A 17,116-nucleotide genomic window follows, 5' to 3' on the forward strand; every position below is an offset into this window, starting at 1 on the left:
GTTGGGAGGACTGGTGGGAGCAAGATAAAAAGACCCTCGGAAGTCCCAAGATCTCAGAATCGACCGCTGACAACCCCATGGAAGGACGAAAACTAGCTTTAGTGCCTTACAAACGATGGATGGAATACCATCGGTGGCAAGAACAACGCACCCCGCATTTACCTCCCAATCCCAATTTGAGCGAGATGTCCCAGTTACAACACGAATTGCAGTCCTTGATGGATCGCCAAGATTTGTCCGAAACAGAAAAATCGCAAAAGTACGGTCAACTTTTGCAACGACTGCAACTCTTTCACCAGAAAGCTTTAGACGAAACAGCTCTACCCACTCTGAAAGATTTTAAGAGCTTGATGAAAAGTTCAGCACCATCACCAGTATCAGTACCAGTACCACCACTACCAGTGACCAAGACAGAAAAAGAAGAAGAAGGAGGGTTTCAAACTCCACCCGAAAAAGTACGCAAGTTAACAACACCAACTACCTCCAGAATTGGATGGATTAAAAAGATGATGGCCACCCCTTCTTCATCACAAGAGGAAAAGAAAGTGAAGACAGAAGTGACGACAGAAGTGAAACAACAACCGATATCCCCCACTCAGACATCCTCCTCCTCTTCAACACCTATTGCCGGTCGCACACGCAAAGCATTACAATCCAAGAAAGTACCCCAAGAGAAAAAGAGCAGCATCCTCCAAGAGTGGGTGCCTTATTAACACACAAACACAAAAAAAATGGAAAAAGTCTTAGCCAGCATTTACTACGATCCCTCGCATCCTGCACGTTATGCAGGAGTTCAAAAATTGTATCGTGCTGCCAAAACTCGACTGAAAAGTCTCCGTTTACCTCAAGTGCAACGATGGTTACAAGAACAAGCTACCTACACTTTACACAAACCCATTCGACGCAAGTTTTCCAGAAGTCGCACCCGAGTGGAAGGCATCGATCATCAATGGCAAGCCGATTTAGCCGATGTCTCTCATTTGGCCAGCTACAATCGTGGCTACAAATATTTGTTTTGTGTCATCGACGTCTTTTCCAAATTTGCCTGGGTCGTGCCCTTGACTTCCAAATCCAGCAGCGAGTTAGTGCGAGCCCTGCAACGGGTGTTGAAACAAAGCGGTCGTCACCCTCTTCGATGGCAAACGGACAAAGGTACCGAATTTCTGAACCAAGCTTTCCAAAAAGAATTAAAGAAACGTGACATTCATTTTTTTACCACCGAGAATCCCGAAACCAAAGCCAGCATCGTGGAACGTTTTCAACGCACTTTGAAAGAACGCATGTGGAAATATTTTACGCATCACCACACTCTGAAGTACATCGACATCTTACCGCACCTGGTGCAAGCGTACAACCAATCTTACCATCGAAGCATCGGACGTGCCCTGCAAGACGTGACTCCCGAGAACGAAGTGTTGGTGTTTGAGCGCCTGTTTGGTACGTCCCCGACGAGGGCTGTCCCCAAGAAAAGTGGAGAGTTGACCGTAGGAGATTGGGTGCGCATTGGCAAAATCAAACGCACTTTCGACAAAGGTTACTTACCTAACTGGACGACCGAATTGTTTCGCGTCACTGGACGAGTGCGTGGCCGTCATCCTGCCGTCTATAAATTGGAAGACATGAACGGAGAAGTTCTCAAAGGAACGTTTTATTTGCCCGAGTTACAACGTGTCACCAAAAAAGAAGACGACGTGTACGACATCGAAAGCATTCTCGAACGCAGAACCCGTAAAGTGGGCAAACGACGTGTCAAAGAAGTCAAAGTACGTTGGAAAGGACATCCACCCAGTTTTGATTCTTGGATCGACGCTTCGCAAGTCATCGACTATAAAAAGAAGTGACCATCATGCCTTTTCACACAGACGCAGCTACGTCGACCACTCCTCCTTCACCTAGTTCTTCTGTGCAAGATTTACAAAAACAACCCTTGTGGGTGTGGTGTGGAGAACGTGTGCCTAAAACGCAAATCGTCTTTTTCTGCCAAATCTTCGTGGTGTATTGTGTCATCGGGGCAGCCATCGCCAATTTGAGTTTGCAACAAGGAGACAAACAATTGTGGACCATTTTATTGAGCAGTTGCATCGGTTACCTGCTTCCCAATCCCTCCCTGAAATTCTCTTCCAACGGGAACCTTGTGTCCAGTGCCAGTGCCAGTCACCACTCCAACCACAACCAGAACCCCATTTTGGGCGGAGACACGCCTCTGACGTCCACTAACCCCTCGGACAGCCACAGAACTCTGGAATTATGAGTCACCAAAACCAATTTTACTTAACCTTACCCAGTGACAGTTCCATGGAGGTGTTTCCCAAGAACACGTTGTGCTGTTACACGGCCAAATTACCTCAAGCCATCCCGTTAGATCACGAAGCCCATTGGGAAGTGGCTTTAGTAGAAATCATTCACCCGACCCAAGTCCTCAATGTCCTTCCCAATCAAAATTTTTTTGATGTGGAAGTTTATGACGAGCAAATGCAACAGTGGATGGATAGCAATGTCAAATATGACAAGAAAACCCGTATACAAAATCAAAAGTACACCACCTATCACTTGTTCATTCCCCCAGGCTATTATTTTAGTGGTCAACATTTGGTCAGCACCATAGCCTCTAGGTTTTATGTCGTGTTTCTGAAAGCTTTGGAGGATGTCAACAAAAATGTCACCATGGAGTACCACAAAGCAGCTCGTCGCTTCTTGATGAAATTTGAACGGAGTAAAATCGTGTCCATTTTATTTTGTCCTGAATTGTTTGACATGTTGGGCGGAGACATGGACATGAGAAAGGCCATGATCAAGAAAAACGAATTACCCATCGTTTACGACAACGAGTCCTTTAGCAAGTTATTTCGTGCCCCGGTAGAACTGAACCAAGGACTGAATTTGATGTTTGTGTACTCCGATGTGGTGGAGTACAACGTGGTGGGACACACCTCCGTACCGTTACTGCGTGTCATTCCTTTCAAAGTAGATTCTGCCACGAACACTGACGAGGAAGGTGGAAACACTTACCACGTCAACCGCGAATTTGTCCATCCTCACTATTTGCCGGTCAGCAAGTCGTATTTGGACACGGTCAACATTACTATAAAAGGAGATTTGGGACAAAATATTCCATTCACCAAAGGAAAAGTCACGGTGAAACTCCATTTTCGAAAACGGTTCTCTCACGACTCGTAAGTAAGTCATGTATCCAGTGTACCGAGGGGTTGCTCGACAGCGAGGACACGGTTTAGGAGACATGTTAAAATCGGCCTTTCGTTCGGTGGCCCCAGTGTTGAAACCGATGGTGACACGCGGATTGCACGCCTTGAAAGATGCGGCACTGACGCAAGGCAAAGAATTTCTCCAAAATGTCATCATCGACAAACAAAACCCTAAAGAAGCCTTCATGAGGGCAGGCAAAAATGTCTTGGTACAAACGGGCAAAGACATTTTAGGCCGACGAGACACACCTATAAATGCCCTGCACGCTACCGAGTCAGGCATTCAGCAAGGACAAGGCAGAAAGAGACGACGAAGAAAACACCCTTTCACCAGACTTCAAGCTAGAAAGGCCAAGAAAAGAAGAACCGTTCGAGACTTAGACGTTTTCGATTATTGAGAAAGAACAAAAAATGATGCACCGAGAGTCTTGCGCTTGTTCCAAGTCGGAACTGGATCTGTTTGCCATGCCCCCTACCATGATGACCATGCAAGAATCCCAGTGGGTGGAATTTCACCCCGTCTCCTCACTGACGGATTCCGCTCCCATCGAGTTTGAAATCAAAGGACAGCCCGAAGATTACATCGATCTGAATAGCAGTTACTTGTACCTGAAAGTCAAAATTCTAGATAAGACTGGAGGTGCTATAGACGATGAAGCAGTAGCTCCGTCAACAATTTCATGCATTCCTTGTTCAGTGGAGTGGACTTGTACTTGAATAACAAACTGGTCAGTAGCAGCATGGATACTTACCCTTATCGTGCCTACCTGGAAAATCTCTTGACGTACGGAATAGATGCCAAGAACACTCATCTCAATGCCTGTGTGGTATGGGAAGCTGACGAACCTACCAAGTTTGAAATATTGGAAACTGATGAAAAGAAAGACAACAATGATGGATTTGTAGAACGAAGAAAGAGAATCACGGAAGTCGGCACAAGTTTAGAACTGATGGATCGTTTGCATTTGGACATGTGGTTGCAAGAAAAGTATTTGCTGAACGGGGTGGATGTTCGCCTGAGACTGAATCGTAGCAGTACCGCTTTCCATTTATTGGCTGATAGTGACGGTTACAAAACCAAAATCCAAGAAGCCAGACTCTACGTACGCCGTGTGGAAGTGTTACCTAAAGTGGGAAACGACATCAGTCAGACGTTGAGCAGAACGACCGCCAAGTATCCCATACGACGCGTGGAAGTGAAAACCTTCACCATTCCCAAGGGACAGCGATCCATGATCGAAGATCATCTGTTCCAAGGACAGTTACCCAAACGTTTGGTCGTTGGTATCGTCGAGAATACAGCCTTCAACGGAGCTGCCGAAAAAAATCCTTTCTACTTTCAACACTTTGGCGTGTCCAAAATCGAAGTCAGTCGCGATGGCAAGACCTTGTGTACCCGACCTTTCGAACCTGACTTTACCAAGAAGAATTACTTGAGATCGTACTTGTCCCTGTACGAAGCCACCGGACAGTTAGGAACCAATACCAGTCACGGTATTACGTACGAGGATTATGCAGGAGGCTACGCTTTGTGGGCTTTTGATTTCACTCCAGACCAAGGCAGCGACGAGGGACATTTCCACCCTATAAAATCCGGCCAGATTCGTGTGGAAATTCAGTTCAAAGACCGAGACCCTGATGAAACGGTGAACGTCATCCTGTATGCAGAATTCGATAATACGATAGAAATCAACAGTTTGAGAGAAGTCATTCTAGATTACTAGAAACCATGGAAGACTGTTGTCCCTCTTTACCTAGTGGAGAAACTTTGGACATGAAATGTGAGGAGACTGTGGAAGAAGAAGTGATCATGATGAAGTCGAGATGGCCAGAACAAGAAGCCCATTTAGTCTCCTGCTTTGCCAAACACTTGGTCGAAAAAATGACGGAATTGATCAAGAAAAATTGCTATGGATGTCAAAACGATCATCCCAGTCAAATTCAACACGATAAATGCCTGATGTTGAGTCAAGAAGAAAAATTGGACGAGTATCTGGACGAGGCTTGGAGTCTCATCTCGGACGAAGACGTGTTGCACCAGTGGTATAAAGACTTGCGTGAACATTCTTGTCCACCATTAACCACTCAAGAGATCCATCGTATCGAAGCTCTCCTGAATCAGAGTGAGGAAACAGAACGAATAACCGTTTATTCGTCAGACATTTTCAAGCAAAAAGTCAGGATCGAATTGACGACTTATTATTACCTGTGAAGAAGAAAAAAAGCACACACAAAACATGGATACCTGGGAACTTTATTACCTTTTGAACCACAGTTCGTATACGGCTTCTTGGAAACCTGTCGTCTGTGCTAAAGATGAACTTCCTCATCGCAAACCTAAAGACCATCAAGCTTACGTGATCAACACGGACGACAGTCATCTCCCAGGAACCCACTGGGTAGCCGTCTACTTTCCTCAAGAAGGATGTGTGGAATATTTCGATTCGTACGGATTGCCCCCTTTGGAAGACGATATCATCGACTTTATGAGAAGAAATGCTCAGACTACCCGATTCAATAACGTGAAATTACAAGGCACAGATTCCTTGGTGTGTGGACAATATTGTGTGTATTTTCTGCATCATCGCAGCCTGGGCTATTCCTTAGAACATTTAGTGACTCATTTTGATCCTCGTTCTTCTTCTAGAAACGATGTGAAAGTAGATCGATGGTTTTGTGACCATTATGCTTATCTTTTGTCTCAAGCTAGGAAACGTAGTGTCCATCAATGGCCTAATGATTTCCAAAAGTGGAAATCACAATTTCATTCACAACGTTGTCAGCCCTGTTTAAAGTAGATTGTCAATTGAGAAAAAAATGTTTGTGATTTGAAAAGATTGTTTCATTTTATAGTGTTGGATTATTGTTAAAAATGTTAGAGTTGTTGTTTAGTGTTAAGTGATTTTTGAATAAAAAATGTTGTGTTTTGAAAAAAATGCCTTTGTGGTTTGTTTAGCTATAAGAATGTTGGATTGATGCTCTTTCATTTCTTACTATCCCTCTCATGACACTCACTGAACGTTGCGGCTCGAAAACCGTGTGGGGGATGTTTTCCTTCACGTCCGCGCTTTGACTTTAAGAACCGGGGTTGTTTCCAGTCTAACCATCCATTGTCGACTCATCCTCCTACGAAGATGTGCTCCAAACTAGCTAAGCTAAACGAAGCCTACGTGAATTTGCATAGGGTCAGACACAGTCTGATACCGAAGCCAGAAGAAATAGAGAATGTGAGAATGTTAAAAATCACTGAAGACCTGATAGAAGAGCTCTTCCGAGAAGAAATGAACAGGGAAAAAGAAGAATGGACAGAGAAGTACAGACTTCAGAGACAGCAGCAACAGCAGCAACAACAACAACAGCAGCAACCTGAAGCTGACAGAGGCTTTGTCGATTGTCGTATCGACACCAAAGAGTTCTTCTTCTCTTTCCGAAGAAGCAGACCTATCGCCAGAAAGTCTATCCTCAGAGGACATCGCATTCTTAGAAACTAAAAAAGAATGCCATAGCAAACAAAAAAAACCCAGCCCTTTTCAGGGCTACCCCAATACTCTAGAAAAGAAATAACGATCGATTTGCCAATGTGTGTAGGTAGAGTAGTGTGAAAATAAACACTAACTCTTTTTTTAAAAAATGTGAGGGTATGTGTTTGTGTGTTTGTGTTTGTAAGTGCTTAAGTAAGTTGGTATGGATAGTAGATTAAAATGATGTCTTTTTTTGGTGTTTGAGGTGTATATTTGGAGTTAGATTGGATTGCTTTGCGTATGTGGATAGTCTATTGAATTGATTTATGAAAAAATTTTAAAATAGTGATGGGTAGCATAAAAAGTGAGTGAGTATTTCTTTTAGGTCCGCGCGTTGTTGTTTTTTTTGGTCATGATCTAGGTAAGATCAATTTTATGTTTTTAGGGGGATGTTTTCCTTCACGTCCGCGCTTTCACTATAAATTGAAACTCGCTGGGCAGTCTAGCTACCCTTGTTGATTGATCAACACCAGAATGAATACCAGAATAAGCAAACTTCTTGAACTCCAGATACATCTGGAATATGTCAGGCGCCTGGTAAATGAACTGGCTGCGGAGGCTATAGTAGAAGAGGAAAGAATAAAGAAGGAAGAGGAGGAGAGAAGACAGAGGGAAGAGGAGGAAAAGAAAATAGGAGAGAGGATGGCTTACAAGATACCAGAGACAGAGGATTGGGGTGATGAAGCTAATCATCCTCCCTCTGCGCTCCCAGCCAAACGAGTCACCTTGGAAAGACTTGAGTAGAAGATGCGTGTGTGGCGCCAGGCCAGGAAGGTGCCATCATTAGATAGGTGCATCTAGAGTTCAAAAAAAACCAACATCCCTTTTCAGGGCTACCCAATACTCTAGAAAAGAAATAACTATTAATTTGCCAATGTGTGTAGGTAGAGTAGTGTGAATATAAACACTAACTCTTTATTAATAGTGTGAGTGTATGTGTTTGTGTGTTTGTGTTTGTAAGGGCTTGCGTACGTTTGTGTGAATAGTAGATTATGGGTTTTTTATTGTTTCTTTGCGTATGTGGAGAGTATAGTTTGGGGTTTTATTATATGAAATGAGAAAAGTGGGGGATGTTTTCCTTCACGTCCGCGCGTTGTTCGGTCATGATCTAGGTAAGATCAATTTTATGTTTTAGGGGGATGTTTTCCATCACGTCCGCGCTTTCACTATAAGAATCCACAGTGTTCGTCGTTCGCACGATTCTACGGAAAGAAAATGGCAGCTGTATCTGACCTGTTCAACAACTTGAGACACTGTTATTTTTGGATAGTAGATGGAGTATATGTTGTAGAAAGAGTAGAAAAGGAATGGAAATATCCAGTTACAAGGGATTTTGTGACCAGACAAGTGAGGAGTCTGAAACTAGCTATGGATCTCCTTGACGGTATGTTAGAAGAAGAAGTGAAGAAAATAAGAGGATTCATTAACCCTCCCTATGTAAGAGTAGGTAGTTTGAAGGAAGCTCTGGATAATACAACATTAGTAAGATGCTTCCTACAAGATATCTTAGTTTGGAGTGAGTGGTCTTTTGTGAAATGGGGTGTTGACCAACTTATAAAAGCCGAGGTACTTATGAAACGAGTGCTGACCCAAGAAGTAGAGAACATAAAGGAAAGGTGGACTAAAGAAAGAAAGGAAGAACAGAATAAGAAGAAGAAATTAGAATTCGACCAACTGAATAACAACTGGATGAAAATACAGGCCAAGTTCCGAGCCATGGGTCACCCGGACTGGATACCAGAAACAGAAAAGAAAAAGAAGAAAGGAATGATGGACAAAATAAGGGGATGGTGGAAAAAGTTAAGAAGTTAAAAGAAGAAGAAAAAACCCAAAGGCCCTTTTCAGGGCCCCCATATTTCTCGAAAAGAGATAGCCTTTCAATTGCCTACCCCTTTTTTTAAATTTAAATTTAAATTTAAATTTAAAAAACTTTTTAAAAAAAAAATTAAAATCCCATGTTCAATTCCCCTTGAGGCTAGAGTGACCGAAGACTTTTTCCCATGTTAAATTCCCCTTGAGGCTAGAGTGTCCCACGATTTTTCTCCATGTTAAATTTCCATTGAGGCTAGAGTGTCCCAGGGGTCTCTGTAATGCTAATTCCCATTGAGGCTAGGGTATCCCACTTAACTACTATTGTCTCATAACAATGAGATTATTTGTCCCGTGCTTTTTTCTCCAAATAATGTAAGTCTGTTATTAATGTTTTTGGTTGTCGGCATATAATATGATGGATTGTTCTGTCTTCTTCAATTCGCTTTACAAATGTATGTTTCCCACACATACCAGTTATCTCTAACATCTCGTCGTCAATATTTTCTAAGCAAGTGTTTTGGTTTTGTATTTTCTTTTACATTCATCTGGATTCGTTTGTTCATTGCTTGTTGGAAGTTCCGTGGTCAATTTGAAGAATCGTTTGTTTTAATTCGTAATAAACTTTCAAAGGTTTTAAATAGAGCAGTCTTTTATTTTATCCATCTTTTTGGGATTTGTTCTCACGTACGGCCGATTGCCATATAGTTGAGAAAAACACTAAATGTTGTGAATAAGCTACTACCCGATGACCCATGCTTGTTACTGACAATGAAAACTGGAGTACAAATGTACACATATTCAGATCAATTTGAGATTTTCAGATTTATTTGAGTGCATTTGAGCAATATTAAATACGTTATTATATGTTTGACTCCTTCACCCACATTTTATGAGAACAAATTGAGTTAATATATTTAAAAAGGTGGTTTACGGTAAATACATCGACCGGGATCCTGCCCTCTCTGTCACACGACTCGTATGTAGTATGTATGTATGTATGTATGTATGTATGTATGTATGTTTGCATGCATGCATACATGCACGCATGTATGTATGTAAGGTCTGTTTTATGTCTGTATATGTAATACAGGTAGGACCATTATAGGTACATAGCATTGGCATCAGTAGGGTTGGTGTCACCCAGTACAGTAACTCATGATGCCACCCCCATGGACCTCCTTCCTGCACAAAATTTCAAATATTTTATAGACAGCCATGTGCGGTAACTCCAGGTTTCACCCCACAGATCTCCTTCCTGCACAAAAATTCACAAATTTTATCATCATCATCATCAAACCCTTAACCCAGGAGGTCGTTGGGGCACCACAGTTGACTTTACAACCAATTCTCTCCATCTTTCCATGTTCTCTACTGCCTGTTGAGAATCTCCTAATCCCATGCCTGTTAACTCCTTAATGTTGTCCTCCCACCTCTTTTTCTGTCTGCATCTTCTTCTGCACCCTCGTACTGTGCCTTGCAAGATTGGTTTTGCCAGTCCAGATGATCTTGAGACATGACCGTACCACTTCAGTTTACGCCTTTTTACAGTGGTCAAGAGGTCTTGATAGGATCCGATGGCTCGTTGGATCCTGTTGTGTAATTCTTCGTTGGTTACATGGTCAATGTATGAGATGCCCAAGATCTTGCGGTAGCATCTCATTTCGAAGATTTGAATTCGTATTTGTAGATCTGACGTGAGTGTCCATGTTTCACAAGCATACATAAAGATGGATATGACAATAGAGAGCATCAGCCTTATTTTGGAAACAAAAGCAATGTTGATATCTTTCCATATTAGTCTCAGCCTTGTTATTGCTGCTGTTGCCCCGAGTACTTGAAGCTTGTGACTCTTTCCAGCTTCTGTCCACTGACCTTTATTTCTGCACTGATGTCGTTGGTGTTGTTTGTCATAAGTTTGGTTTTTCGGCGCTAATCTTCATACCTGATGCTGTGAAGGTTGTGTCGATTCGTTCAACCATGTCAGTCAATTCTTTTTTATCTCCTGCTAAACCATCAATATCATCTGCGAAGCGAAGGTTGGTGATTGTTCTTCCTCCGATGCTGACAGTGCCCTTGTGGTCATGCACTGCATCCTTCATGATTCTTTCCAGGAAAGTGAAGAATGTAGGTCACAGTATACATGTGTTGTTCGAAACCAATCTCCTCTGCTGACATTGACGAGGACAGCACTCGTGGCTTTGTCATAGAGGTGCTCAACAACCTGCACCACGCTTGAGCTGATGTTGTACTTCCTCATAGCTGCTCATAAGGCATGCCATACCCTATCAAAGACCTTTTTGAAATCTATAAAGACGTGGTATAGATTCTGCTGATGCTGAAGGTGTTTCTCGCAAAGGAGTCTGAGATTGAAGAGTTGTTCTGTAGTGCTCCTTCCTGCTCGGAACCCTGCCTGCTCTTCAGCAATAATTTTCTCTGCTTGAGGCTTTAGTTTGTTGAGAATTATCTTCAGCATGACTTTGCTCAGGTGACTGATCAGACTGATGGTTATGTAGATTTGGCATAGATGTAGGTTTCCTTTCTTGCGGAGCACGATGACCAAGTCTTACGTTACGTGTTTAGCCTCTAATAAACAGTAACAAAAGAAAGAGTGAAAACAACAAGCTTTGAAAAATTTAACAAATAATTTATTTCCCTAGGGAAAAAAATCTGTAAAAATGAAGAAAAAAATAAGAACTTACGGTTTTAAGAATCAAATCCAAAAATAATCCGAGAATAATCCATGAATTAAATTTTAGAAGTCCTGGTAATGAAATGTTCGAATGAATTCAAGTTCGAGTCCCGACCAAAATCCAAAAATGGAAGGTGATGACGTTTACTGTAGTCAGTATAGCTCTGTTGGGTCTACAGTTCTTTGTGAACCACAGAAAATATTATTCCGGTGTTTGAATTCCGAATAAAATTTAAAGAAATGTCTTTGTCCAAGAAATTTGTATAAGCACTGAAATAAATCCAGGAAAAAAGAATTAAACTTTTAGATTCCAAATAATTTGAATAAAAATTAAAATCTACCTCCAAACTGGTCACAAACAAACACTTCACAGTGTAAGGCCCAACTCAGATTATTTCTCTATAGACAAAGGTTATACAGTAACTTGAGACGCAAAACAGATTCCCGGACGAGGTTCACGTGATCACATTCTAGAATGATTTAGAAGGTATCTACAAGTCTAATGGCAGGTGGTCCAGTACAGCCTCGAGTTCACCATTATCATTCACACATAAAAAATGAATTGAAAAAAGAAGTTGTTTACTTGACCCTCAATCAAGGCCAGGAACTAGGTAAAAAATTGAAACAGTGTTTCTATTATTAGGCGTCCATGAAAAGAGTAAAGTCAAACTAAATTTTCTGGAAAATATCAAGTTACATTTGCATGTCATGAAAAATAAAATGTTTTAAAAAAACTTATAAACAATTAAAAAATAAAACATAAATTAAATCAAATTTACATAACACCAAGGATTGAGTCCATGTGGTGTACAATGTTTCTGTCTGCCATATCTTGTTGCAGATTGTCGTCAGGACTGTGACTATCTCTTCTCCTCCTGCTCGAATGAGATCTGCTTGTATGTTGTCAACGCCGGCTGAATTTGCTTTCTTTAGTGACCTAACTTCAATGTTTACTTCTTCACGAAGTATGGGGTTATCATCAATTTCTTCTGCCTGAGGCTATTTAGTACTGCTGGATCTCCTTGGGTCTTATGATTGTACAGTTCTGAGCAGTATTCTGTCCATCGCTTGTGGATCTCGTTATCCTCTGTGAGGCATTTTCCTAATTTGTCTTGGATGGTAACAGATTTCCCTTGTTTATGGTTGTGAGATCTTTCACCAGTTGATATGCCATTTTGCTATAATTTCTACTCAGACTGTTGATATATTGTCCACTAGAAGGGAACATACCAGTCAGCTGCCTAACAGGCAGATAAAACTAGAAGTTGTTCTCAGAGCAATACAACTTTTTTTTAGGTCCTCATATACATTCTACACATTCCATCATAGGCTAGTAACAGACATCAGTCATGTGACTACACTGAGAAACTGAATGAATTTACCATGCACTGTTTCAAATTAAGCTACATTAATTTATTCAACATTCCCTTTTCTTTAAAGAACTAGTTATCTCTACTTTATTAAATGATTAATACAAATACTTTGGATATGCTTGACATATAGTGTATATTGAAAGCTAAACTTTAAATCTTTGCTGTCTGAATCTGTTATCAGATTATCAGTTTATATTCACTAGCCAAAACAATGTAAAATTCACTGACAAGGAGCTGTTTGGTTCACTTGGTGTTGCAGTTGTTTGATCTTTGTGGCTATTTGTCAGTACATCAGTGTTCTCGGGTTCACGTAAAGGTGAAGTCTCCGAGATGAATACTTTTATCTTTGTGGGTCGTATGTGCACACGATTTTGTCTATACGTTCCTTGATCCTGACTTTCCACGATGTACGAGCGTTCACTCAGTCTTTCTTTGATTTTACCAAGTTTCCATTTTTTCCTTCCTTGTGTTCAATGTATACGGACTCTCCGATACTCAGTGGTGGTAAGGTTCGAGCCCTCATACCATTTTTCTTTATCGAGCGTTTTCGCGCTGATCGGTAGCTAATTCTTGGTTCCTTAGTCAGATCACTTGTTGATGGGATCATTGATCGGGTGTTTCTTCCGAAAAACATTTGAGTCGGACTAAGTCCAGTATCCAGACGCGGAGTGTTTCTAAGTTCTAACAAGGCTTCATATTGATATCTATCATCTATGAGTGTCTTCTTCGACATGTTCTTAATGACTTCAAAAGCAGATTCAGCCTTTCCGTTTGCTTTGGATGATTTGGGGCTGACGTTCTGTGGTTAATGTCCCATTTTCGAATGAACTGTGTAAACTCCTTTCCTGTAAACTGGGGTCCATTATCTGATATACTTGTGGTGGGAATTCCAAATCTTGAGAATTGTTTCTTCAGTACTGTTACAACTTGACTACAATTTGCCATACTTAAGTAGTCCACTTCTATGAAATTTGAAGAAAAAAGGTCGATCACAACAAAATACTGTCTACCCTTGATTTCAAACAGATCCATACCCACCTTATTGCAAGGTCTGTCTCCATCACTGTGCTGTAAAAGCGGTCCTCTTTGGTTTCTAGGTTTGCATTCCTCACATGCTTCACATGATTCAACCATTTGTTTAACTTCTCCTGCCATTCCAGGCCAAAATATCTGTCCTCTTACTAAGCTCACCTAATCATGCTATCATAGCCTAAATGAGCACTGTGAAGACAATTCTTCATATCCTTTCTCAATGATTTGGGAATTATAATTGCCTGTTCTTTGACAATTATTCCATCTTGAATGCTAAGGACATCCCGAATATCAAAATATGATAACGCTGAGTATGGTACTTAGTCTCTAGCTTCAGGCCAGCCTTCAGTAACGAGTTCCATAAGTAACTGCATATCAGCATCTTCCAAAGTTGTTTTATTGACTTCTTACAGTCTCACATCTGGGAAGTTGTCGAACATAATGTCCAGGATTCTTGGTCATTCAGTTTCTATGGCGAGAGTTTCTAGATAAGCTTGGCTTAAGGCACCAGCGATAACAAGATTTATTCCTTTCACAAATCTAAATTTGATGACATATCAAAACAATTTCATCATTATATCTTGCAATCGTTTTGGAGCTTTACACAAAGGCTTATTTAGTATTGCAGCGTTTACAAACGGTTTGTGGTCATTTTGTATTATGACTTTTCTTCCATGTGTGTATTGGTCAAAACGTTCTAAACCATAAAGCATCGAAAGAGCTTCCTTTTCAATTTGCGCCCACTTTCTTTCGGACGGTTTCAGTGCCCTCGACGCAAATTCAACTGGTCTACCATCCTGAAGTAAGACAGCACCCAGTCCATTCTTGCCACTATCTACTTGTAGTACGACTTCTTTGTTTACGTCAAAATATGCCAGCACTGGTGCTTCGGTCAGCCTTTTCTTCTTTCTCTGGAAAGCAGCTTCGCATTCTTCAGACCAATTCCAGACAGAATCTTTACGGGTGAGTTGACGCATCGGTTCCAGTTCATTTGCAAGGTCTGGAAGAAATTTCGCCATATACTGCACCACTCCACATAGCCTCTTCACGTCAGAAATATCCGTTGGTGTGGGCATTTCGTGTATGGCCTTGATCTTTCTATTGTCTGCTTTGACTCCTTCACTAGTTATTTTGTGACCATGAAAAATGATTTTAGTCAATCCTACTTACTTCTTGTCATCATTTAACATAATATTCCGTACGATGCATCGTTTGTACAAGTTTTGCAATTTTCTCTCGTTGTCTTGTTTCGCTTCTTGTTCAGTACTGCCACATCCAGCAACAATTATATCATCCGATATCGTGAAAACACCATCCAAATCTCCAAGTGCTTCAGTGAGTTTTCTTTGAAAAATTTCGCTCGAGACCTTTAGTCCAAATGGCAACCTCGCCCATCTGTAACGGCCGAAAGGTGTAATCATTGTAGCTAGTTCACTTAATTTCTGATCAAGTCTTACATGCCAGTATGCCTCACGAACATCAAGTTTACTGGTGACTTTTGCATTAGCAAGTTTTAGTAACACGTCCTCAAGTGTCGGAAGTTTCGTGTGTTCTCTCAAGAGCGCAGTATTTAGTGGATGTGGATCTATGCAAATGCGCAAATTTCCATTCTGCCTTCGTACAACAGCCATCTGACTAACCCATTTAGTCGGTTCGGTAACAGGTATTAGAACTTCTCTTTCAACAAGTTTATCTATTTCTCTCTTCACGTCTTCTTGAAGTGAGAGTGGCAACTTTTTGCACGGCAATTCGTTGTCGACTGTAAGAGTTGCTTCCCCTAGATCACTGAGTTTCGTAGTGTCGACCATAGCAATAAATATGTCACTGTTAACCGTAATCAATCCCATTTGCTGAAGAGTTTTTGATCCTAGGAGATTCATGTAACCATTTGGTACAACAACTAGAGTAGCAGTAGTTTCTTCCCCATTGCTCAGGTTAATAATTTTCAGATCAGCTTCTCCATGTGGTTTCATATGTGACTTATTCCACATTTTTAAGGTTAGTGTTGTCGGCCTGACTTATTCTTTACGAACATACTTCTTGCAGATAGTGTTGATGACGGCACCGCTATCTAACTGGAAACGCACTTCACAATTGTTGACATTTATTAATGCAGAAATTCAACTTTTCTGACTGGTTTCTATGGTATTAAGCCAATTTTCATCGTCATCTGTTTGCTCTTCGTGCGTTGTACTAGCACTAACTAAATGGATTTTCTTACATTTTACCTTGAAATGATTCCTTCCTTTGCACATGTCGCATGTCTTGCCCCATGCCGGACACTTTTCCTTCTTAAATTCGTGTTTGCATCCGTAGAAGTTGCATTCCTTAAGTGAAATGCTATCTTTACCCTGAACTGGTGAGGACAGATTATTTCGTAGTTTGCCAATTCCAGGCTGACTGTTAGTATCTCTTTTCCTTTGGCTTCGAGTTTGTGCTTTATTTCCTTGAGTTATTTTTTTTTTAACAGTCTGACTGCTAGAGCTGGCTTCCCTCAGTTCTTTTTTATGTTTATTTGACTGCTTAAATGCATGACACATTTTGTATGGTTTTGTTCAGGTCTGACTTGTCTTCTCTGAGTAAGAGTTCCTGAAGTTTTCCCGTAACTGTGAAAACAATTTTATCTCTGATCCTTCTATCCTTTCCGCTGAAATTACATGACGACGCTCGCGTCCTAAGCTCAGTTAGGAAGGTGTCGATAGGTTCTTGGTACGGTACATTCCAGAACCTATATGATTCCAGGACCTCATTTTTTTTTGGGGGGGGGCAGGGGGGGGGGGTTTACAATATGCCTCAGGTTTTACAAGTACCTTGCCGGGTTCGTTTATGTCACCATCTGCGTCCCATACAAACTGATCATAAATATCCAAAAGATGCGTCCTGCACAATGAAAAATTATGGCCGTTTGTACCTCATCCTCTTTATCAGTTGCTCCACCTGCACGTAGGTAAATCTGCACTTGTCTTTTCCAATGCTTAAACTTTTCCGAAACGTTCCCATCGGTTACATTTAATATTGGCAGTAAGCGGAATTTGCTTAGGAGACCGTCGGCCATGTTATCGTTAGTTTTCCCGCCACTGGACCTGTAGTACGTGACACTGTGATAAAGGATGCAAAATGCGTTACTTCTAAAATCAGTTTACCTCTAAAACTCGATGCGTCCTTAATTAGCCACCGCTGCCACCATGTTGATATATTGTCCACTAGAAAGGGACATACCAGTCAGCTGCTTAACAGGCAGATAAAACCAGACGTTGTTCTCAGAGCAATACAACTTTTTTTAGGTCCTCATATACATAATACACTTTCCATCATATGCTAGTAACAGACATAAGTCATGTGACTACCCTGAGAAACTGAATGAATCTACCATGCTCTGTTTCAAATTATGCTATATTAATTTTATTCAACACAGGCTGTCTTCGATTTTGCAACATTGTCTTTCTATCCAGGATTCGTTTGCCTTTTTCGTGCCTTTGCTGATTA

At 41.1% G+C, this 17,116-nt stretch overlaps 1 protein-coding gene across 1 annotated transcript; it reads right to left on the reverse strand.

Moving 5' to 3' along the window:
- Nucleotides 1-13,309: 13,309 nt before the first annotated feature.
- LOC149772450 (uncharacterized) lies at nt 13,310-13,753 on the reverse strand. Its single transcript, XM_089947804.1, has one exon. The coding sequence runs from the start codon at nt 13,751-13,753 to the stop codon at nt 13,310-13,312; it is 444 nt and encodes a 147-aa protein (XP_089803930.1).
- Nucleotides 13,754-17,116: the final 3,363 nt, after the last annotated feature.

The sequence above is a fragment of the Sinohyriopsis cumingii genome, unplaced genomic scaffold (assembly GCF_028554795.1).
Source record: "Sinohyriopsis cumingii isolate HCF-2022 unplaced genomic scaffold, ASM2855479v2 utg001505l, whole genome shotgun sequence".
Taxonomy (NCBI): Eukaryota; Metazoa; Mollusca; class Bivalvia; order Unionida; family Unionidae; genus Sinohyriopsis; species Sinohyriopsis cumingii.

What these genes read in the sequence shown, in the direction of transcription:
- LOC149772450 (XM_089947804.1), bottom strand. Translation starts at nt 13,753, where the DNA reads ATGGCAGGAGAAGTTAAACAAATGGTTGAATCATGTGAAGCATGTGAG.